Source organism: Manihot esculenta, chromosome 18 (genome assembly GCF_001659605.2).
Source record: "Manihot esculenta cultivar AM560-2 chromosome 18, M.esculenta_v8, whole genome shotgun sequence".
Taxonomy (NCBI): domain Eukaryota; kingdom Viridiplantae; phylum Streptophyta; class Magnoliopsida; order Malpighiales; family Euphorbiaceae; genus Manihot; species Manihot esculenta.
Window position 1 is genome coordinate 6,012,360 of NC_035178.2, and position 23,269 is coordinate 6,035,628.

At 33.6% G+C, this 23,269-nt stretch overlaps 4 protein-coding genes across 9 annotated transcripts; 2 read left to right on the forward strand and 2 right to left on the reverse strand.

The window, feature by feature from the left end:
- The first annotated feature begins 392 nt into the window (after positions 1-392).
- On the forward strand, positions 393-4,709 carry LOC110606548 (14-3-3 protein 7). 2 transcript variants are annotated; one of them, XM_043953064.1, is made up of 7 exons: positions 393-624; positions 2,411-2,717; positions 3,199-3,286; positions 3,410-3,519; positions 3,699-3,847; positions 4,057-4,094; positions 4,431-4,709. In XM_043953064.1, the coding sequence occupies exons 1-7, from the start codon at positions 558-560 to the stop codon at positions 4,434-4,436; spliced, it is 765 nt and encodes a 254-aa protein (XP_043808999.1). In that variant the 5' UTR covers positions 393-557; the 3' UTR covers positions 4,437-4,709. The 2 variants fall into 2 exon arrangements, with proteins under 2 accessions (XP_043808999.1, XP_043809000.1); XM_043953065.1 differs by having other exon boundaries at positions 4,060-4,094.
- Positions 4,710-7,509: 2,800 nt separating this feature from the next.
- Positions 7,510-11,702, forward strand: LOC110606765 (probable protein phosphatase 2C 9). Of its 3 annotated transcripts, none has more exons than XM_021745742.2 (6): positions 7,512-7,835; positions 7,944-8,084; positions 8,858-9,097; positions 9,212-9,488; positions 10,902-11,070; positions 11,215-11,702. In XM_021745742.2, the coding sequence occupies exons 2-6, from the start codon at positions 8,046-8,048 to the stop codon at positions 11,243-11,245; spliced, it is 756 nt and encodes a 251-aa protein (XP_021601434.1). In that variant the 5' UTR covers positions 7,512-7,835; positions 7,944-8,045; the 3' UTR covers positions 11,246-11,702. The 3 variants fall into 3 exon arrangements, with proteins under 3 accessions (XP_021601435.1, XP_021601434.1, XP_021601433.1); XM_021745741.1 differs by having other exon boundaries at positions 7,520-7,835; positions 10,902-11,056; XM_021745743.2 differs by lacking the exon at positions 11,215-11,702 and having other exon boundaries at positions 7,510-7,835; positions 9,212-9,498; positions 10,902-11,055.
- A 557-nt stretch (positions 11,703-12,259) lies between these two features.
- LOC110605986 (probable protein phosphatase 2C 10) lies at positions 12,260-14,868 on the reverse strand. 2 transcript variants are annotated; one of them, XM_021744687.2, is made up of 6 exons: positions 14,576-14,868; positions 14,327-14,434; positions 13,699-13,938; positions 13,423-13,609; positions 12,832-12,986; positions 12,260-12,684 (listed from the first exon to the last, which is right to left on the reverse strand). In XM_021744687.2, the coding sequence occupies exons 2-6, from the start codon at positions 14,363-14,365 to the stop codon at positions 12,544-12,546; spliced, it is 762 nt and encodes a 253-aa protein (XP_021600379.2). In that variant the 5' UTR covers positions 14,366-14,434; positions 14,576-14,868; the 3' UTR covers positions 12,260-12,543. The 2 variants fall into 2 exon arrangements, with proteins under 2 accessions (XP_021600379.2, XP_021600378.2); XM_021744686.2 differs by having other exon boundaries at positions 13,333-13,609; positions 14,576-14,865.
- Positions 14,869-17,554: 2,686 nt separating this feature from the next.
- On the reverse strand, positions 17,555-21,271 carry LOC110606674 (cryptochrome-1). 2 transcript variants are annotated; one of them, XM_021745595.2, is made up of 5 exons: positions 20,774-21,266; positions 19,829-20,047; positions 19,042-19,748; positions 18,108-18,889; positions 17,555-17,872 (listed from the first exon to the last, which is right to left on the reverse strand). In XM_021745595.2, exons 1-5 carry the CDS (start codon positions 21,081-21,083, stop codon positions 17,869-17,871), a joined length of 2,022 nt encoding a protein of 673 aa, XP_021601287.1. In that variant the 5' UTR covers positions 21,084-21,266; the 3' UTR covers positions 17,555-17,868. The 2 variants fall into 2 exon arrangements, with proteins under 2 accessions (XP_021601287.1, XP_043809479.1); XM_043953544.1 differs by lacking the exon at positions 17,555-17,872 and having other exon boundaries at positions 18,104-18,889; positions 20,774-21,271.
- Positions 21,272-23,269: the final 1,998 nt, after the last annotated feature.

Consider the following 23,269-nt stretch of genomic DNA (forward strand, 5'->3'; position numbering starts at 1 on the left):
AGTTGTTCTGATCAACTATTGGGGGTAATGCCGGTGGCGGTGTGTTTGATTTCGATGTCTGATTTAGTTGTATTTTTTATTTCTAGTCAGTTTGGTTGTATTTTATTTTATTTTTTTGGTAAACTGTCCACCCTCTTGTATCTTTTACCCATTAGAGCCTTATAAATGCAACCCCTTTACATGTTAAAAAAAAAAAAAAATCAAAAGCAATTTAAATATTTATAAATTTTAACGAGCCATTCTCGTAATTCGTCGGTCTACACTCTACCCCATCCAGACAAGCCGGTCAGTGGTCTTTATGGTCAACATCAATCCCACTGCATGCACCTAAATTTCCGATCCAACGGTCACGTTTTTCCCTGGCCCTAAAACGAGCGGCTTCCTTTCCCTATCAAACCCCTAATTCCATAACTCATTTTGATCGTCGATCCTACTCCACAACTCAATCCAACGGTTCATTCGCAAAGCACGGCCACATCTCATAGCAGTTGCCAGCCACCTAAAACTGCTCAAAGCAAAAATCTCACTCGGACACACACTTAGAGAGAGCGTAGAGGATGGAGAAGGAGAGGGAGCAGCTAGTTTACTTGGCTAGGCTTGCTGAGCAAGCCGAGAGATACGATGGTATGCCTGATTTCCTGTTATTTAATGTTCTGTAGTTAAGACCTTTATCACTTTTTATTTTTTTTTATTTCTCATTTTCTAATCTTTTGGTTGATTCTGCGAAGTGTTACTGGGTTAAGATATGCACTTGGCTTGTGCTTATTTTCTGTTAGATTTCACGCAGTAAAGAGAAATTTCCTGGGTATTATTCTTCTCGGATTTCTGGGTTTTTAGTGCCAAATAGTGGGCTTGGTCTCTTTCCTCTTCTTTGATCTTTTTAATCGCTTAACCAAAGTCATTATCATATTAAGCACGCTACGTGATTCCGCTATACCAGTTACACTCTCATGGCTTTACAACCAAATAAGACAGTCAATAAAGGAATTGCTGGAATTTCAACAAAGCTGCATTTGTTATGTGTTTGTGTTGTTGCATTTTTACGTTCTGTTTGCCAGTGTCATAAAATGAGAAGTTTGAGGAGCAGCAAGGAGAAGAAGAAATGTCAGTGATTATTGCCCCCCCCCCCCCCCTTTTTTTCTCCTTTTGGGGGGAGGGAGGGTTTTTGTTTTTACCCTGTGTTTCTAAGTGAAAAAATTGATTATTGATACAAATTTTCTAAAGTAACTAAGTCGTGTAAGATCATAATAGAGCTCAAAATTTTGAGGATATTGAAATTGTGGAGAGGAGATGAGAGTGACACCTGCATTTGTTATGTGTTTGTGCTGTTGCATTTTTACGTTCTGTTTGCCAGTGTCATAAAATGAGAAGTTTGAGGAGCAGCAAGGAGAAGAAGAAATGTCAGTGATTATTTCTCCCCCCCCCCCCCCCGACCCCTTTTTTTTTTCGCTTTTTGGGGGAGGGAGGGTTTTTGTTTTTACCCTGTGTTTCTAAGTGAAAAAATTGATTGTTGATACAAATTTTCTAAAGTAACTAAGTCGTGTAAGGTCACAATAGACCTCAAAATTTTGAGGATGTTGAAATTGTGGAGAGGAGATGAGAGTGACACCTGCATTTGTTATGTGTTTGTGTTGTTGCATTTTTGCGTTCTGTTTGCCAGTGTCATAAAATGAGAAGTTTGAGGAGCAGCAAGGAGAAGAAGAAATGTCAGTGATTATCCCCCCCCTCTTTTTTTTTTCCTTTTGGGGTGAGGGAGGGTTTTTGTTTTTACCCTGTGTTTCTAAGTGAAAAAAATTGATTATCGATACAAATTTTCTAAAGTAACTAAGTCGTGTAAGATCACAATGGAGCTCAAAATTTTGAGGATGTTGAAATTGTGGAGAGGAGATGAGAGTGACACCTAAAGCGATGTGGTGTAAGCCATGAATGGAGAATGAACTTCTCTATTAACGTAACCCTAAATCAAAAATAAGCTGATGGAGTAAAATGCTTTACATATATGTATAAAATCAACTCAAATTTGATTGGGATTAAGTCCTAGTTGATTGGAGTTACAAGTCGCAAACTCATGCTTTTGTCATGCATTTGTGATGGATTGCTATTGTGGTTTACGGATCATCTGAAATGGGAGAGTAAAGGTCTAAGGATTTCTTGTAGGTGACTCATGTAATGTCAAATGAATAGAAAGTTTCTTATTTAATGATGACATGCATGTTTAATCTCTTTACCATTTTTACTGGCTGGTTTCATATTGTATGGGCATTTCATTTGCAAATCTTATGTTAGTTGAATGATTACTTTTCTTCTTCTACTTGCATCCCCTATTTATTTTATTACGTAATATGATGAATATGAAATCATATAGCCATTGAGCTTGATGTTGTTTTTTTTTCTTTTACACTTCTTATAGAGATGGTTGAAGCAATGAAGAAAGTTGCCAAGTTGGATGTGGAATTGACGGTGGAGGAGAGGAATCTGGTTTCTGTTGGATACAAAAATGTCATTGGAGCAAGACGTGCATCTTGGCGGATATTGTCTTCCATTGAACAAAAGGAGGAGGCGAAGGGGAATGAGCATAATGTGAAGAGGATAAAGGAATATCGGCAAAGGGTTGAAGATGAGCTTGCAAAGATCTGCAATGACATATTATCAGTAATTGATCAACATCTTCTTCCCTCCTCTACTACAGGGGAATCAACCGTGTTTTACTATAAGATGTGAGATTTCACTCTTCTGACTTGATATTTAAGTTATTATGAAATGATGAGAAATGCATCTTAAGATGGGGAAATGACTTTATAGGCTTAGAACTTGTACAAGAATGGAGTATAGAGGGTCAGACAATGCAGCTTTGACTTAGATTTGTTGGTCTTTACAATGGTTCAGGAGTGACAAATTCCAATAATGTAGAATAAGCATCTGAAAGCAGTGGGGAGTTTTGCAACGTTGATATTCATTTGGATGCAAAAATCATGGACATGAAGGAGATTTAGTCTAAAAACTGTATTTGGGTTCTTTTAATTCATGCACTTCTTTTTATTTGAGTTTTTGTCATGCATTTGGTTATGGATAATTCTCAAATCTGTTTATTGGAATATAATCTGAATTTAGATGTCCATCTCTAATTTTGTAATTTCCAATATTACACCATTCACCTCTATCGCATTTGTGAATTCTTTTAGTTTTCTCTTGGGGCAGGAAAGGAGATTATTATCGTTATTTGGCAGAGTTTAAAGCTGGTGATGATCGTAAAGAAGCTGCAGATCAGTCCCTTAAGGCTTATGAGGTGTTTGTGATTCTCCTTCTGTTGGAATTTCTCTTCCTCTATATCATTCTGTCATTTTAAACATCTAATAAGAAAGCAATCGATCATTTAATAAGATTAGTACATATATACTTTATGCTGCAGGCTGCCACCTCCACTGCAACCTCGGACCTACCCCCAACTCATCCAATCAGACTTGGCCTGGCTCTTAACTTTTCTGTTTTCTATTATGAGATTTTGAACTCTCCTGAAAGGTTCATATACATCTCCTCACCATCTCTCTCTTGGTCTCCTGCAAAATATGCACAAACTTTTTATTTTTTGTGCGTGATTGGCTTTGTCCACACATGGAACTCTCTATAATTGTTATTGCTGTAGCAGAAGTGATATTTGTAAGTGTAGCATATTTTGAACTACTGCTGGTGTTGTGCAGGGCCTGCCACCTGGCCAAACAAGCATTTGATGAAGCAATAGCGGAACTTGATAGCCTCAATGAAGAATCCTACAAGGATAGCACCCTTATCATGCAGCTTCTGAGGGACAATCTCACCTTGTGGACCTCTGATCTGCCAGAGGAGGGAGGTAAACACTGTCCCCCTTATCTCTCTGGGGAATGAATCATCTGTTGAACTAAGGAATTGAAGATTATCTTTTTGAATTTTGAAGCATATGAATAAGGATTATTATACTTAATCTCTTTCTGATCATACCTTAATTTAGCTGCAGTTTCCATAAAAGAAGCTAACTGATGCTTTTTTCCGTCCTTTTCTTGTCAAATGTAATTTAATTAGCAGGTGAGCAATCTAAAGGTGATGAAAATCATGCTGAGGTAAGCTAAAACTGTGCTTTGTGAATGTTATATGCATTCAGTTACGGGTATATATTAAAAATCATGTGAAGTACTTCTATCAGGGAGACTAACTCGGGTGAGAGTTGAGAATATATTTGAATATACATGCCCGTTCAGATGAAAATATTTAACTTTTGCAATGTCTAAACGCAAGTTACCTACTTACCTTCTGTTCAATTATTAGTATTATTTGAATAATGAATTATAAAATCTAAAAAGGTTTAATTTATTGGTTAGTTGACTTGACGATGTAGTTTTTCCAAGTGTCATTTAGTTTTCTCCTTGATTGACCACTTAAAAGCATTGATTTTGCAGAATTAGTTGGAATAGAAGAGATTGATTCTTTCAGAGTGGGTTCATTGGAGAAAAAAAGGATGAGCTAGTGTGACCATTTGTCTCTTGTCTATTTGCTCTCAGCAGATGGTTCCAGACCATGGTTGTCTCTTTGCTGTCTCTTTGCTATTAGAACATTATTGAACTTGCTACTTGCATATTTGTATGCCTTTTAAATCCATAGCTTTAGCCACTTGAGATGCCGGTCCCTTCATGTATGCCTATCTACTTTCTGTTCAAGCAACATGTTCCCATTTACCATTTCCTTCATGTCTCTTTTTTCTGTTAATGGTCATTTGGTGTAGTCTTGGATCAATAATTGAAGTAAGAATTCTGGGTTAATAATGTTGTGTAATCTGCGCACCAGTCATTGGGAAATGACTGGCGAAGGATGGGACATAATGGGGGGAGCGCCAAATAAAAATATGAACCCCATTGGTAAGCTTCCCTTAGCAAAACAGATTTGAAAATATGAACCCCATCTGAAAATTTGAAGCTCGGCTGTATTCTTGATTACTGCCAGGCGGGGCTTTCTTTTGTTCCCCAAATGCCTAATGTCAATAATTCAACATCCACCCAATTTTTAACTAGTTCTTCAGAAAACAAAACGAATTTGTAGGTTCATGGATTCGAAAATCGCCTGCCTATAATTTAGATTTTAAAATTGAATGATTCTTGTTTGAACTTTGAATATCTATATTATTCTCAAAGCATTTATCTATTCCTCTTACTCCTTCCATCTCGTTTGTGTTATTTCATGATTTTTACTACAATTAAAAAATAATTAAATAATCATTGATTTGATTAAATGAAATTGAGATATGAAACCAATATAATGAAAAAAATTCACTTTGACCGCTGGAAGTTGTCTTTTTTTTCTATTGCATTTCATCTCATCATATTATAGGATATTTGAGAATTGGCACCAATATTTTAGTGTAAGGAAGTGGGATATAATCCTTTGTTCTATATTCAATTAAAAAATTTAGTAAAAATTCATATGTATTAATTAATAATAGTAAAAATATTAATTAATTTAACAAAATTTTTTCAAATGTACTAATATTAACAAGTGCATCAATGATATAAATTACCATTTATTTAAAAATGATATTGAGAAATTCACTATAATTTCTTAATTTTAAAAAATATAATAAATTATTTCTACATTTTAAAAGTACAAATTATTTTTACTAATTAAATATTTTATTATTTAATACTTATAATTTTAAAAAATTTATTAATTAATTTCATACATTTTTTAAAATTTATTAATCAATCCCCGTACTAAAAATATTTTAAATTTTTATAATATTTAATGATTGTAACAGCCCGGACGTGATCCCCGGCACTGTTACCGTTCACGGCCCTGACGTGATCCCCGGCACTGTGAACAGTTCTTAACATCCCTTCACCCTCACGGGTTCCGGGCAGAATTTGTCCCCTTGGGTTCTCGACATCGCTTTCCCATAGGAAATTAGGTGGCCTCCCCCACTGCTGTGACCTCCCACTTTAAGGGAATAGTCTGGTGAGAGTGAGTACCAATTGTTCCTTTGGTACTCACTCTCACCAGACTATTCCCTTAAAGTGGGAGGTCAAGGGTTCGAGCAGTGGGGAGTCGACCTAATTTCCCAAGGGAAATTTGGGCCAAATCCACTTGGGGAAGGATGCGTTTGACGAGAACCCAAGGGGACAAATCCTGCCCGGAACCCGTGAGGGTGAAGGGATGTCAGTGGAAAGTCCGAGGTGGCAAGAGGTCAGGCGAGGGATAGCCCTGAGCCGTGAGCGGTAACAGTGCCGGGGATCACGTCCGGGCTGTTACAATGATTAAAATTAAAATTTTAAAAATATTTTAATGTAAATTTTTTTAAATTAAAAGATTAAATAATTAATTTTTTAATTTATTAAGATCAAATAATAATTTTTTTAAAATTTATTTAATGTACAATTTGTTTTCAATAAAAGTTCATTTAATACACCGCTCTAATATTGAGAATTGGAAATTTTACTGTCAAATGCAGATTTCCTACCGTTAGGATAGTGCATTTGCCATTAAAAATTAGTTGTATTGAATAAATACTAAGTGTAAATTTATATAAAAATGACAATTTATCCCATAATCGGACTCGATAATTATTTTTATTAAATTTTAATTCATTTTATATATTTAAATAAAATAAATATCATAATGTTTTTTTTGTCGAAATATCATAATGTTTTCTTTCTTCAAAATATCATTACGTTCAATATATATGTATATATATTATTGATAGTGTTTACATTATATTTCTAAGATAATTTATTTTAATAAATAATATTAAGTTTTATATTATTAAAATTAAATAAAAATACAAAAATTCGGAGGGAAAAATCCATCCCTCATCGCTACCGAGTATTTGTTTTTATTCAAAGTGCTGAATCTCATTTCTGCGTCCTAAGGTTTTCTTTTGGCATCACCAAAATGACTTGTTTCTTTAATCTTTATAATAAATTAAAGACGATTTAACGAAAAAAAGATAGAGAAGAGGCAGTTAGAAAATGTACCAAAGGAAGGGAGCCATAAAAAGCACTGAAGAAGTGCCAATGATATGAGCAGCTACCCCAAGACTTTGGAATGATTTATATATGCCCCCAGAACAAAGCCGTCAAGAAATCGATCCATGGATCTCATCACTTGCAGCCGAAAGGAGGGGCAATCTCATATCTTAATAAGCAACCCTAATACTCTACTACGCTTACCAAACCATTATAGAAGAAAGCTTTGAGCTGCTATTGCAGCATACCTCAATCAATCGACGCTTGTGCTTGGCGTTGATGGAGCGATGAATATATATAGGGAAGGGAAGGGAAAGCACCGCAAAACCCTCCTCAAACCCTAATTAAGATCCGCGCCTCCTAGTTGGGCCTGGGCCAATAGTTAGGGTTTTATCTGTCTAGGGAGTCTTATTAATATGACGTCGTTTTAGGCGGGCCAAGATTGGAAAGCCGAGCAATTTTTTTAATGAGAAAAAAAAATAGAGAACTGTGGCAATGAATAGTGAAAATGGTTTGACTTTTAATATTATTGTATAGATTTTGTCTTGTTCTTTTTGTTTCTCGCTGCAAGCGATCCGTCCAAGACGCTTGCGCAAATCGAACATATGCCATCATATGATTCTTTTCTAAGCCTTTCTCTGCATCGATATTAACCAAAATAAGTTTGATCTTCTCAATTCTCTGTTTTTACATCATTACTTTATTATCATTTCTTTATTCAATTGCTTGTGCAAAGTGATAAGAAGCTCAAGGAAGGAAAGGAAAGAAATAGCACAGCAAAAACACCTCCATCCAATCATAAACTACTGCCCAAGTTGACCCATTCCTAGCTCTTAATTGGGTTGCTATTAGGTAATTCTTCTATGCTCTGTTCTCGTTTTCATTTTTGTTTTTGGTTCTTTGTAACTCCTGAGGTTTTAGGAATTTCCTTTTTTATCATTTTGAATTTTGATGGTGCAGACTGTAGATTTAAGGAGTTTGGTTTGCTCTGCAATTTGTGTTGAAGCTGGATGGTGGGAATTTACTTCAACGAGTTGGAGGTGATTGTGTTGTTTTGATTCCATGAATAAGTTCTGCTGTTTTGGTGTTTCCTACTCTCAGGTAAAGATATTAATTTCTTCTTTATTATGGAATTTCAACTGTTAAAATGTTACTGAAACCTAGGCTAGGAATCTGCTTTGGGTTTCAATTGGATTCTAGGGGATAAGTGGTTAGTTTACCGAGGTACTCGTTCCTATCAAGTTTTGGGTGTGATGGGATGAATTTACCCTATCAAGCTTCTTAGACTTGTGTTATATGGAATGTTTCAATGATCTTCACTTTGTGGTTAGTTATTTTGTTGAGGGACGTAAAGCCTATGGTTCAAAAAATAAAACTGCTTGCTAGAATATGCAGGGTCCAGGTATTACTTTCATGCTGTCATATAAAAAAAAAAATATTGAAGGTTATTTGATTTTATTAAGGCTTTGTTTGGAATAAATCAATGCAACAGTATAATTCCATTACTAATGATAATGAAAGGGATGAGGTATTGTAATGTAGCCAGAGCATCCAACTTTTTGCTTCCAAACATGAGAAGTGATAAAAAAAAAAAAAGAAATCAAATTGAATTGAGTTCTTGCATAATCTTTCTGTACGGCCACTTTACAAAAATTCAAAATGAAACCCACATACTTATCTTCTCCATTACTAATCCAACATCTTAAATGCCTAATTTCCATGGAATTGGAAGTATATAGTGTTATCTCTCCTTATAATCCCATTAGTACTGCCTTGTCTTAGTATTTATGGCTTGGAACTCATTGTTGCTTTTTTATATCCCTATGTGCTCCTGAGCTGTGTCAAACATAAAATTGAGGTTGTTTTCTGCATAGATTGTTGGAGGACGTTCAGCATCAAGCTCTGGTAAGGGAAAAAGCCATGAGGGTTCAATTAAGTATGGTTTCAGCCTAATAAAAGGAAAGGCTAACCATCCCATGGAGGATTATCATGTTGCTAAGTTTATACAGACTCAAGGACATGAATTAGGGCTTTTTGCTATTTATGATGGCCATTTGGGAGACAGGGTGCCCGCATACTTACAGAAGCATTTGTTTTCCAATATCCTACAGGAGGTGTGAAATCATTCCAAACTTCTAATAGCCAGCTAAAACATTTTGATTTAGGTTGGTTATGTGATTAGTTTGGAGGTACTCTAACAGTAACACTTTGTCATTTCATCATTCTAGGAAGAGTTCTGGGTTGACCCCAACAGATCTATTTCAAAAGCCTACGAGAGGACTGACCAGGCAATTCTCTCTCATGGTTCAAACTTGGGACAAGGTGGGTCCACAGCTGTGACTGCAATTTTGATAAATGGTCAAAGATTGTGGGTTGCTAATGTTGGGGATTCAAGAGCTGTACTTTCAAGAGGGGGTCAGGCAATTCAAATGAGCATAGACCATGAACCTAACACTGAACGAGGAAGCATAGAGCACAGGGGTGGCTTTGTCTCAAACATGCCAGGTTTTTCACGGTGCAATTACTAAAGTCAAATTTGTTTTGTCATGTGCTGATGAATTTACATGAATGGTATTCTCAAGAAAGATTTAACTTGTCACTATGTGCTAAGCATCCATATGGGGAAAGCTGGAAGCCTCCAGTTCTTGAATGTGTTTGTAGTTTGTCCATTCAAGCACAAGATGCAGATATGTCCATTTGCTCCCTTGAAAGCAAGAAATTGCCTACCATTTAAATTATAATGAATGTGCCTTCTGTTTCTCGCTCTGCATCAGAATATTTTTAGTTGTAAAAAGAAATTAAAAAAAAAAAAAGAAATACTTGCTTTGTTTCACAAGTAGAAGAGAAGAGTGTAGAATATTCCATGCACATTGTTCAAAATTCTAGTTTTGGAGCAGTCATCTCCCTGCTTCCCTTTTGTATTGAGCATGTAGGCTACGCATCATGTTTTCATCACTTATATTAAGGACACTGGATATGTCACCTGTTCATTTGTTTCCTTGCATCACTGTGGTAGGTACTGGGTTTCATCTCCAAGAATAGAAATAGAGGATGCTTTGGGAACTATTTCACTTAAACTAGTTGCCTTAATTATTTTGAAAGGTGTCTGGCAACTTTTCATCTGATTGGCTGATCCTTGTTTACAAATCTTTGAAGGCATTTTGATACTTTCTGATAGCATTGTAAATAATTTCTGCTCTTCCTCTTTTGAGGAGCCTTGTTACTTGTCCAAATTGAGTCATGACTTCACTTTCTGATAATTATGGGTAAGTTGGATTCTGGAAGGGTGTTGTTTTTTGTTATTATTATTTTTTGTAGTTAGTTTCCATCCCCACTGGGATTTGGAAGTGCACTATTTTGTATTTCACTAGGACTACTCCTAAACTTTATCTAGCCAATTGAATCTTTTTACATAAACCAACAATGTGGGCATCAGTATTATGATCCATAGGAACCTTTTATCAACTTATAATATTGAAATGTTCTAATTTTAAGATAAAATTGCTTCTCTATTTTGCAAGTATCTGTTTATAGCATGAAATCAAGCTTATAGCCTTATGCAGACGAGCATCTTTTTATTTACTAGTTGTGGCTTTAATCTTACGGTTTGCACTTGGCCTTACATTTAACTACTATTTAATGCTCCAGTTGCCATCCGTAACCCAGTTGCCAACTCTTTTGAACTTTCAAGAGGTTTTTTAGCTACTTCCTTCCTTTTTGTCAAAAGGGAAGGGAATCAAGCGGTCCATGTTTTAGGAAAGAAGGTCCTAGCTGATTCTTCCTTTAGATGCAATGTTTATGATCAAAGGAACTTTATATTATCTCTGCCACCTTGATGGCTGCCATGAAATTTGTCTTTAATAAAAAAAAAAAAATTAACTACTATTCACTGGACTTCCTTCCACAACTTGTTTTCAGGAGATGTCCCCAGGGTTAATGGGCAGCTGGCGGTTTCTCGTGCTTTTGGAGACAGGAACCTGAAATATCATCTGCGATCAGATCCTGACATACAAGACACCACCATAGATAATAATGTAGATATCTTAATCCTAGCAAGCGATGGCCTTTGGAAGGTGAATTATTTCATGTCAGTTTTCTTATCTTGGTTGAGATAGTACGAGCCATACTCTACTCTAAAGAGAATTTGCTAGATTTTGCTATAATGCCTGTATTAAAAAAAGAACATAAACTCATTTTTTCCCCTCTTCCTTTTGGTTTGGAAATACTGCAGGTGGTGTCAAATCAAGAGGCTGTTGATATAGCAAAAGGTGTTAAAGACCCACGGAAAGCAGCTAAGCAATTAACAGCTGAGGCATTGAAAAGGGACAGTAAAGATGATATATCTTGTGTTGTTGTTAGGTTCAGGGCGTAAAGCTAAGCTTCTTGAAAATTATCGTTCTCCTAGCGCCACATACATACCTAACTATTGTGAAAATTACTTTACACGGGTTTTCAATTTGTGGATTAGACAAAACGACAAATACATATACTTGGTTGGGGTAACCATGAGGTTTTGCAGTTGTTTGTTATTTTGCCGGACACAAGACTCCCCAGCCTTTGTAAATTTCTTGTTGATTAGGCTCTGTTGTTTGAAATTGTTTGATTTCTTCATAAAATTTGAGTTGGAATCTGATGTACATTGTTTTATAACTGGCACACAAGATCTTGTATCTTTTGTTTTTTGTTTTTTAATTATTAAATAAAGAACGTGGTTTTTTATTTTTCTCATTTATCAACTATTGAAAAAAAAATTTTGAAAAGTTATTTACTCTCCATCTCCCTCATAAGAAACAAAAGATAAGATTGCATGTTATTTACTTTGTTTTAAAATATTAAAATAGTTGATTTAATACTAAAATTATAAATAAACATACTTCTAGCATAAAAAAATCATCTTATGAAAATGTCATGAGTTATAAAATTAAGTTTATATATTTAAATTTCATAATTTTAAATAAAAATTGTGGATTTTCAATATAACATATCAGATCAGATGATTATATTTTATTTATTTTACATTAAAGATTACATTCATGTACTAATCTTTTTCGTTTAAAATTTCAAAACATCACTACTTAAATAATCATTACTTATTTATCCAAAAATATAATAACATTCATTTTATATTTTAGTTTATTACAAAACAAAAGTATAGAAGTTAAATTGTCTTAAATTAAAATCATCCATTTCCTTAAGAATCACCAGTGATTAGCACTTGAGCTCTCATTCAACAGCTTGAGCACCTGATAATATTGAATCTGAAAACTCCCACCTACTGCAATCAAAGCAATATTCTTCACTAAAAAAAGATTATAAGACAATTTACATCAGATTTCTAATTCAATCAAACACTTTCAAGCACCACAACCTAATCTATAAAGTAAATTTACAAAGCCTGGGAAACCCTTTACTCTCCTTCACAAATTAGATACTACTGCAGAACCTCTAAGCTAAGCTTGTATTTGTTGTTTGTCTAATCCACAAAATGAAAACCCTAGTAAAGCAAATCTAGTATAGTTTATGTACGCAGATCTGGGAGAAAGATAGTGTTCGATAGGCTTTACGCCTTAAATCGAACAACGATACAGGATATATCATCTTTACTGTCTCTTTTCAATGCCTCAGTAGTTAACTGCTTAGCTGCTTTCAATGGGTCTTTAATCCTTGTTGCTATATCAACAGCTTCTTGATTTGATACCACCTGGATTATTTTCAATCCAAAAAGAGAAGAAAAGGGTAATTTATGGACATTTTTCTAATGCAATCAAGAGAGCACAATCTAGCAATTTCTATAGAGTTCAGTAACTCAACCAACAGAAAAGAAGTTCATCTAAAATGATTCACTCACCTTCCAAAGGCCATCGCTTGCAAGGATTAAGAAATGTACATTGTTATCTATGTTGGTGTCTTGAATGTCAGGATCTGATCGCAGATGCAATTTAAGGCTCTTGTCTCCAAAAGCACGAGATACTGCCAGCTGCCCGTTGACTCTAGGGACATCTCCTGCAAATATGTTGTGAAATGAAGTCCAATAAGAGATTTGCAAATAAGATTTCAGCCATTGAGAGAATATGTAAGTTTCTACACTTCTTTGCTTGTGGAACCATGCAAATTATTAATTTCTTTTAAGTTTGTCTCTTTTCTATTTCTTTCTTCTAAGTTTACCCTCATGCAGATCAAGGATAACTAGCAGGTATGTATATTATAATTTATAATTTGAATGATGCAAATCAAGGATGCTTGGCAGAGAGCGACGAGTTAAATCTTTCTATAGAATATCATTCATGTAACCTCCATATTAGTAGATATCAAACAGATTTATGACTGCTAATGGCTAATATGGAAAAACCTGGCATGTTAGAGACAAAGCCACCCCTGTGCTCTATGCTGCCTCGTTCAGTGTTAGGTTCATGGTCTGTACTCATTTGAATTGCCTTACCTCCTCTTGAAATTACAGCTCTCGAATCCCCAACATTAGCTACCAATAACTTTTGACCATTTATCAAAATTGCCGTCACAGCTGTAGACCCACCTCGCCCCACCTCAGAACCGTGAGAGAGAATCGCCTGGTCAGTCCTCTCATAGGCTTTTGATATAGATCTGTTGGGATCAACCCAGAACTCTTCCTAGAAGAAGAAATGAGAAATTGTTATTGTGTAACTAAACTTAGACCAAAATACTTGGAGGCCATTAGAATTTCAGAACAATGCCACACCTCCTTTAAGATATTAGAAAACAAATGCTTCTGTAAGTATGCAGGCACACCATCTCCCAAATGGCCATCATAGATAGCAAAAAGCCCCAATTCATGTCCTTGAATCTGCACGAACTTAGCGACATGATAATCCTCCATGGGATGATTAGCTTTCCCTTTTATTAGGCTGAAACCATACTTGATTAAACCCTCATGACTTTTACCCTTTCCAGAGCTTGATGATGATCGTCCTCCCACAAGCTACATTGAAAATTATCTCAATTTATATTTTACACAGCTTAGAGGTACATAGGGGTATGAAGAATAGCAACAAGTTTCCAACTTCTGAGTCCATAAAATTACTAAGATAAAAGCAGAGGAATGGCAGTAAAAGAGAAATGATAGCTCCACATAGTTTAAACTTCTGAGTACAAACAATATTCATGAGATCACAGAACTCATCCCTTCACAGCAACACTCGATATGAATGATTACTTCAATCCCCAAGTAGATAAACTAAATTTTATCCTCTAGATCCCACAAATTAACCACTAAAAAAGCAGAAGTCTGCAGAATTTCTCTAGCCACCTTTTTCAGAAACATTTTTAACAAAGTAAAACCATACCGTAGAGGAAATTATTATCTTTACCTTAGAGTAGGAAGCACCAAAACAGCAGAAACTATCCATGGGATCAAAACTACGAACACTACCTCCACTCCAAATTCCAGACTAAACCAACCACCTTAAATCTACAATCTGCAATACCAAAATCCAAACGCGATGATATAAAGAAAACATGAGCACACAAAAACCTTACAAAAGAATATTTTCTAAAACCTTAGAGAGTAACAGAGCACCAAAAGGAATGAAAACAAGAACTGGGTACTGAAGAATTACCTGTAAGCGATCCAGTTAAAGCTAAAAACTGTGTTGTTTGGTGGGAGGTGTTTTTGCTGTGCTCTTCCTTCCTTGTGCTGCTTATTAGTTTGCGCAAGCAATTGAATAAAGAAATGATAACAGAGGGAGTAATAAAAGAGAATTGGTCCAGTTGGATAACATTCTATTGGGTTAATCTTAATATAAAGAAAGGGTCTTGGCAAGAAAGAAGAAAGAAACAATGGAAGAATAGCTATGTGATCAATTTGGGTAACCGTTTTGGTTGGAGAGTTTGCAGCGAAGGTGAAATTTATTTATTTATTTATTTAAAGAAAATAAAGAAAAAACGCTGCCACTACTTCCTTCCTGTTGACTTTGCAGCTTCCACTGTCATATTTGTTTTTTGTCCCTTAGCTTCAAAAGTACATGTCTTGCAAATTTATTGCACTTCAAGTAAAATAAACATTTCAATATTTTTATTTTCCTTTTGTTTTATAAAAAAATAATTTATTATAAATTAAAAATATATTAAGTTAATAAATACTTATATTATTTTTTATCATTTAATTATATTATTTTATTTTTAATATATATTAAATATGAGTTTATTAAAAACAACAAATAGTTTGTTATCATAAAAAGTTTATAATTTAAATTAATTGTTTTGATGTCAATTCATTGTATTTAATTTGTATGCCTTTGTCGACCATAACCCAGCCATCATGGACCGAGACTCAGTTTTCTGCTGCAGCTGCCCATCTCTCTCTCTCTGTTTTCAGCCAAAAAAAAGGAAAATCAGACAAGCAGATGAGGTGAGCTACACTTGGAATCCTGGACTCGGCTCAATTTTACTTGAGCGGGTTAAATTGTGATTAAATCAAATAGGAATTAAATAAATTTAATTAAAATTGAATCGAAAATCTAAACCGATCCGGCCCAGACTGAATCATAGCACACCAATATTCATACTTGGTACATGTCCGATTGAATTGACTTGAGAAATTTCCTAGCAGCCAAAATAGTAATAGCTGCTATGCATTGATTTGATTATTGTCGCATTGACCCTCTCAATCTGAAAAGTAGAAGCCCAAATGCCTTGTCCTAAGTCCTAACCAACTCCAACATAAATTGATCCGTCTTTAACTTTGAACCAAAATAATTCGATAAATTATATTATATCACTGTGATTTTATGTAGCATATGAATTCCATAATTTTTTCTTTCTCTTTTGCAGGATCATTTTCTTTATATGTTTTTTGATAATTGAATTCGTGTATTTTTTTTTATATGAAATCAGAACGGAGCTGCTCATAATCAAGAGTTATGAGTTTCCTTAAAATTTTTTAAGAGTATATTTATAATTTTTCTTAAAACATGAAAAATTATTATTAAATTTTTATATATTTAAAAAATTTACTGATTTATTTTTATTTTAAAATTATCATTATATTTTATAATTTTAAATTTTTTATCAATTTATAAAAAAATTTATACTATTTAGTATTTCATTTTTATATTATTTTTCAATCTAAAAAATTTACTTTTTAAGATTTCAAATTTAAGTTTTCACTTCAATTTTTTCTTAAATTATTCACTCGTTATTTAATTTATTTTATATATCATTTTTATTATTAAGTGATAATTTTTTTTATTTATCTCATTTAATTATTAATTTATTTATATAATAAAATTTATATAAAAATAATTTTTAATGGATTAGAATATTTTTTTTAAAAATAAATTAAATTTTAATAGTAAACCATGTCTTAAAATATTATATTATTTTAATAAATTTGTTTTAATAATTTTAAATATTATTAAAAGTTGATTTTATAATAAAGATATATTTATTGATAGTAGTATTATTAAAAATATTTTTTAATAAATAAAAAATAAATGGGAATAACCATAATTTAATTATAATAGTTTATTTCATTTTTATAAAAATTTATTTTTTAAATATATATTTATTTTATACTCTTCTTATTTTATATTTTTTTATTTATTTTAATTTTTTATATATATTAAAAAAATAATTTATTTTATTAACTTTCAATTATATTATTTTAAAAATATTAAATTTTATTAAATATTAAAAAATATTTTAAATACTTATTTGAAAAAATAATAATAATTAATAATAGGTTGATTTAAAAATAACAAAAAATTAAATAAAATTATAATAGTTAATTTATATATTATTATAATAAAAAAGTGATAAAATAATAAAACAAAAAATACTTATTAAATTGAATCTAAACTGAATTTCTATATTCATCATGGTATAATTTACCGGTAAAATTGAGAACTTGTAACATGAGTAACTAGTCAGAATCAAAAACTATCTAATAACACAAACTAACTGAACCATGTCTGTGGCAATTGAGTCTAGATATATAAGAATTTATAGGTTTAGATGATTTAATTTAAAAATTATTAAATAATTTAGATTAATTATTTTAAATTAAATAAAAAATAAATTTAAAAGTTACCATTTCCAGCATCAATTCAACTAATAAACTCATTTCAATATTCAACTAATTAAATTATGAAAGCTAAATGACATAAAGCCTATAAAAACTTTAATTTCTTTTGGTCATTTAGCCAATAAAATATAAAATTTTAAACATTGTTTTATCAAATTCACAGAAGAAGTTTACAAAAATTTAATTGAATTGATTTTTTTAATTATTATATTTTGAATTAAATAATTCAATTTTTTTAATTTAAATAATTTGCATTTCAAATTATTATTATTCTATTGATTTTAGACCCATGGAAAAGAGGCTGCAGACAATTCATTATCTGTAAGTTTTTCAGGTGGCCTCAATTCCATATTGAAAATGTGCAAGTTTTTTTTTTTCTTTTCTTTCATGACCAATTGAAAAAATGTTTGTTTCACAGTTATTTGCATCTCATTTGCCAAAGACATCTCCTTGGAGCTATATTTTGCAATACGAAAAGATGCGACAATGGTTAAAAATGGGAAAAAATTGCAACGACAAGGAATCAGAGTCAAGCATCAAAAAGAGTAAATCATCTGCCTAATCAATTAACTAGAAAAGCACAAACCTGGGTTTATTACAGAAACTACGAAATCCCTATGATCACTCTCACCCTCGCTTATAAATTAATACTATACAGCAGAAACTACGTATTATTGTACATCAAGTTCAGGAAGAAGGATAGCAGATCATGCACTGCCTGAATCTTTTTGGACTATGATACACAAGCTTTTGCACTGATTCACAGGATTAAGCATCACTGTTTTCTCCACCTCCTATCACCAAGTCTCGCCATGAACATATGCTTTTTCACCTGTTGACAAGAGACAGATTCTTAGTCAGGTATAATCAATACTAATCATCCTGCTAATTATCATCATTCCACTCTCTATTCACTTATTAATCCCTGTATTTGATTCAGATAAGTAAGATCTAAGGATTGAATATAATTTCTTCAGACCATGAAACTTCAATCATCAGCCTAAAGATATTTGCAGACATCTATAACAGTGATTATGGGTAAGAGATCCTGGACATTTTCTTCTTACCCATTCTGAGAGAGCCGCCTCCAATTCATTATCTGGTGAGATTGTGGATGCCTCTGCAAATAAGAACTTGTTCCAATTCCATTTTCATCTCCAGCAAATTGATCTGAGTAACTAGCGGTTGGAGGGGACCAGACTGGAACTATACCTCTACTACTACTAGAAGATTCTGCTGTTGAATCTTCCACATTTCCCGGATCACTGACAACACTAAAATGCGGCAAATTATTGTTACCATGAATAGTTTGTGCAGCCCCCTGATTTAAAGCGTATCTACTTTGTTCTTGATTGACATTTACATTTCTTGGCACCACTCCTCTGCTGTCTTCTGCAACATTTTGAATATCTGAAGAAGTTTCTTGGTCTTCAACTCTTAGCAAAGAAGTAATGCTTGGAACCATCTGATCCTCATAACGCCGAATCGTAGTAGGAAGGTTATTTCTTACAAGCTCATGAGTTTCTTCCATTTGCATGTCTTGAGGGAAAGCAAACGGGGCTGATTCAGATGAATCTCCAAGCCCTTCCTCAGTCCCATTCTCAATGGCAGCTCTGAAAGCTGCTTCTTGCTGCCACATTTCTGAAAGCGCTTCTTGCAACCTGACTTTAGCTGCATCTATCCCTACAATTGGGAGAGGATAATTTGATCCAAGCTCAATTCCGGCAGCTTGGAGTAAGGATTCAGGTGCATTCCATGGATGATGTATCCATTCAGTTGGTAGCCTGGCAAGTTCTGGAAGCCACCGTCTTACATATTCTCCATGCGGATCAAATTTGTAACCCTCAAACTGTACAAGAATAATAAACAAATAAGACAACTTCCTAAGAAAGATTGAACAGGTGACTTAAACGAAGTAAAAATGGTTGTTTATGCACCGGAAAACCGCCGGTGCAACAGAAACAAACCACTCTAGAAAACACTAAAATATGTTGTTTTCACCTGCGGATTGTCAATGCGATCAAAGGCACGGCCATCAGGGAGAGTACCGGAAATGTACTGCCAACCAAGAGCATCACTTTCTAAATCAGCATCCAAAAGAGTATCCCAGAAATACTTCATTCCCCATCTCCATGGAAGCTGCAGAACTTTCACAAAGAAACTAGAAACTACTACTCGGATTCGATCATGCAGCCAACCAGTAGCCCACAACTCTCTCATTCCAGCATCAACTAATGGATAACCAGTTCTACCTTGTCTCCAAGCCTTAAAATAACCTTCATCCACTACCCAAGGAAAAAATTTAAGGTGCCCAAGAAGTGGACGTTCATGACTGTAAGGATGGTTAAAACTCATGTATCTTGAATATTCTCTCAGACCAATTGACTTAAGAAACAAGTTTACACTCTCTTCGCCTGCCTTGTTCCCTTCATTTGCCCAAAGAACCTGCTTAATACGGACAAGGTGAAAGACTTTTCTGACACTAACCTCCCCAAAATGCAAATGGGGAGAAAGAAAAGATGTTGTAGCACTGTCAGCCTTCCTACGATTCTTGGAGTACTCAATTAATGGTCCATTGATGAATGTAGTCAAAGCCTTATCAGCATTACTCCACCCAGGTGACCACGCTCGAGCAAGCAGTGCATTGCTTCCCTTTTCAGATTCATCTTCAAATATCAACAAATCTGAAGGGCATCTCGATATATCACCTGCAAAGTGCAAGCAATGTCCAGAAGCAGACTGGAGATGAGAGGAAAAAAGTTCAAAACAGACTTGAAGGAAGACAGACCTGAAATAATCCTCTTTGGTGGGAGAAGAGGAGCCTCTGGATCATAAGGCATGCTAAGGCATGTTTCCCAGAAGGCAGCAAAGGTGGTGAAAGGGCGTCCTTGGGCATCATTAACGTCCCACGGTTCATAAAGCAAATCTGCATTGAAGGATCTTACGGCTATTCCTTGAGCAGTCAAAATCTCCTTTGCCCGGTGATCCCTAACCAGTGACAAGGGGTCTGAAACACAGTAAATTGCTGCTCATTGTTGAAACTCAAGACTTTCTTATTGTCTGATCCTAAACTATATATAGTTGGAATTTTAAGAATCCACTGAAGAACAAAAAAAAATTTCAATAAAACTAGATTAAACAGATTCCCCTTCTCTTAAGCTGCACTATAATGTGACAATATTCACAAATAGAAACTCATCAAAATCAAATAGTGTTTTTGCTTAAAAAATGTGTCATCTTAAGACTTTAATTTAATATGTTTAATTACAATAATTTCAAAAGAGCAAAATAAATTTATCAAATTATATTTTCAATAATACTAAAAAAGTATTATTTTCATAAAACAGTTTCGATCTCAATCTCAAATCACAAATTCATCGCATAAAACTGAAGCATCGATCAGCTAATGAGAAAAGAACAATAGGAAGTCAAGTAATCCAATCCATCAAAAATAAACTTGCTGCTTAACTGGGGCAATTATTCAAGTATTTCAAAGGCAAAAAGCACTGCAAGAAAAGAGAAAAAGAAAAATAAAAATAAACAAAACCCAAAAAAGAAAAAGAAAAGGAAATTCAGAGGATCTAAAATATTATATTAAGAAGGTCAATCCACATGATCCACAAACCCATACAAGAAATAATAATTAAATAGCTTCTGACACAATCATGCAAGAAGATAAACAGCAGATTAAAAAAAGGCCCAAAGGAAGTAGAGATGAATATAATAGACTAACCATACAAGTGGTTGAAGAAGATATGGGTAGCACCAGTAGATTTAACAACCTCAAGAAGAGTAGAAACACTATCAGTTGATCTCTTGGTGACAAGAGGAGTCCCAAGGCTCCTCAAAGACGAATCCAGATGAGCCAAACTCTGCTTCAGCCACCACCTTGAGACCCTACCAGGATAATAATGGCCTTCCTCTTCAGGTGCCCATATAAACACTGCAACAACAGCACCAGCTCTTACGCCAGCTGCGAGTGCTGGGTTATCTTCTATCCTCAGATCTCTCCTGAACCAGACTATGCTACACCCACCTGACATCTCAATCCCCGAGAAATATACACGAACCGAGCTTCCACACTCTCTCTTTTTTCTTTATCAGCTATGTACAATATCTATCTCTATCCTCTTTTATTTTCTTTTCCTTTTTTTCCCGTGAAGCTCACAGAGAATTTTAGTTAATAATATTATCTTTTCCACTTCTCTTACTGTTCGATTTATGAGATGGAATTTAGACCATAAGCAAGAAAAACAGATTTGATTTTTGAGGGTACGTGACGAATATTGCAATTATATTTTACTTTATTAATATTAAACCTTGATTATAATTATTTTTGCTACGGTGATAATTCTTTAAAATATATATATATTTTTTGCAACCAAGAAGGCCTTTCTCTTTAGGTAAGAGAGAGAGAGATGGGTTACAAGGGTGAGTGAATAGGATTGGCCAATGGGAGTGGGGACACAACAAAATTGACAGGCAAATTGCAGCCACAACTTTTTAATTAATAAATTTTTATTTTTTTTCTCTTACCCATGCAAGGACGGAAATCCCATTCTCACCCACCTCTCCTGTTCCTTGTCTAATCCTCTCTCTTTGAAAAGGTGGAAAATTTTCTAAAATGACAGATGCCATTATTTCCTATACATAGAAATCAGTTTTATTAAGATTTGGGGATTAATATTGAAGTTATTATTATGCAAAATGTATTGGAAGCAAGCATAGCATAGGAATTGGAGGGGACATGAAGCATGTGCGAAGGGCAAAGATTGGGATTGCTGACCAGTTGGAATTGGCCTTTGCACCATTTGATTGAGGGCTCTCCATAAAGCTCAGATTCCATTTACATGTCACTGTTAGAAGTGATTTGTGATGTGGAACCTCTGTTTCTTTGTGATGTTTCATTTGGGTTTAATTGTCCTAAGCTGTAGCCATATTTATATCATTAAATGTTTTATGTATAAAATATAAATGCAACAAAAAGGCCAACTCTGTTTTTCTCATTCTAACAATTGAGCCAAATATGAAAATCAACAAATTAATTAAAATGAATTCTTAATATTTAATTTCAAATAAATGATAAGTTAGGCTAATAGTACATTACATCATTAATTTTCACTTTCCTTTAATATTTTGTACCCTTGTATCCAGTTGTACAATTTTTTCTCATAAATTATTCAATTTACAAGTTTATCATGATTTTCAGATGACTTCTTTGTCGACTCTTTATTTTTTAATTTTATTAAACTCGTAATTTTTTTTTTCATATTAATTACATTGAAAATTTATATAATACAAAAAATAAATTAACAAGAATATGAATGGAAATACGACTCAATTCATAAACCTGAAAAAACTCATAAGCTTGAAAATGGGTTTTACTTTAGCACTAATAACTTTCATAAAACAAATACCGTAACTGTTTGCCAGTTAGGTTGTCATTGACTTTTTTATTATTTTTTTTTTTCCCTTTTATTGGTGTTGTCCTCCTTAAATAAAAATTTCTTATTAACAACGCATTTGGTTCAAAATTATCTGGATAACAGATCGATTATGCTATGATTGGAATATTGAGTATTGTGATTTATTAATACTCGCATTCATCTCATTTCGCATAAATAACTTATAAAATCTATAATAATTCTGATATCAATTGTAATATTTAAATATAAATTTATATAAATAATTTTTAAATTTATTTTTTAAATAATTTAAAATAATTAATTAAAGTAATACGGTAATTTCATGATAATTATTATATATAATTTCACTTGTCTACAGCATGAAGTAAATTTATTTGGAAGTTATTTTATAGAAAAATATAATATACTCTCTTTGAATTCTAGGAAAATAAAATTGTGCGAGAAAAAATAATAATAAATTATAAATTTAATATAACGTATTTTATGTAAGGATGGCAGGCGGGCGGGTTTTCACGGATATCCGATCCGTCCAAACCCTATTAGAACAGATTTGGGTTTTTACAAAACGGATTTGGGAGGATTCGGGTTTGAAAAATTTTATCCGTCTCAGATTCGGGTAGGGTTCGGGATTAGATGATCGAATACCCGTTACCCGAACCCGATTAACTATACTAACAAAACTAACCCTAATCCCTAATTTATTTTTTCATTTTACTCTTTTCTCTCTTTGTCTACGTCTCTCTCTCCCTCGCTTCCCTTCCCATAGTTTTCAATCACGCCTCTCCCCTACTTCACTGACGACT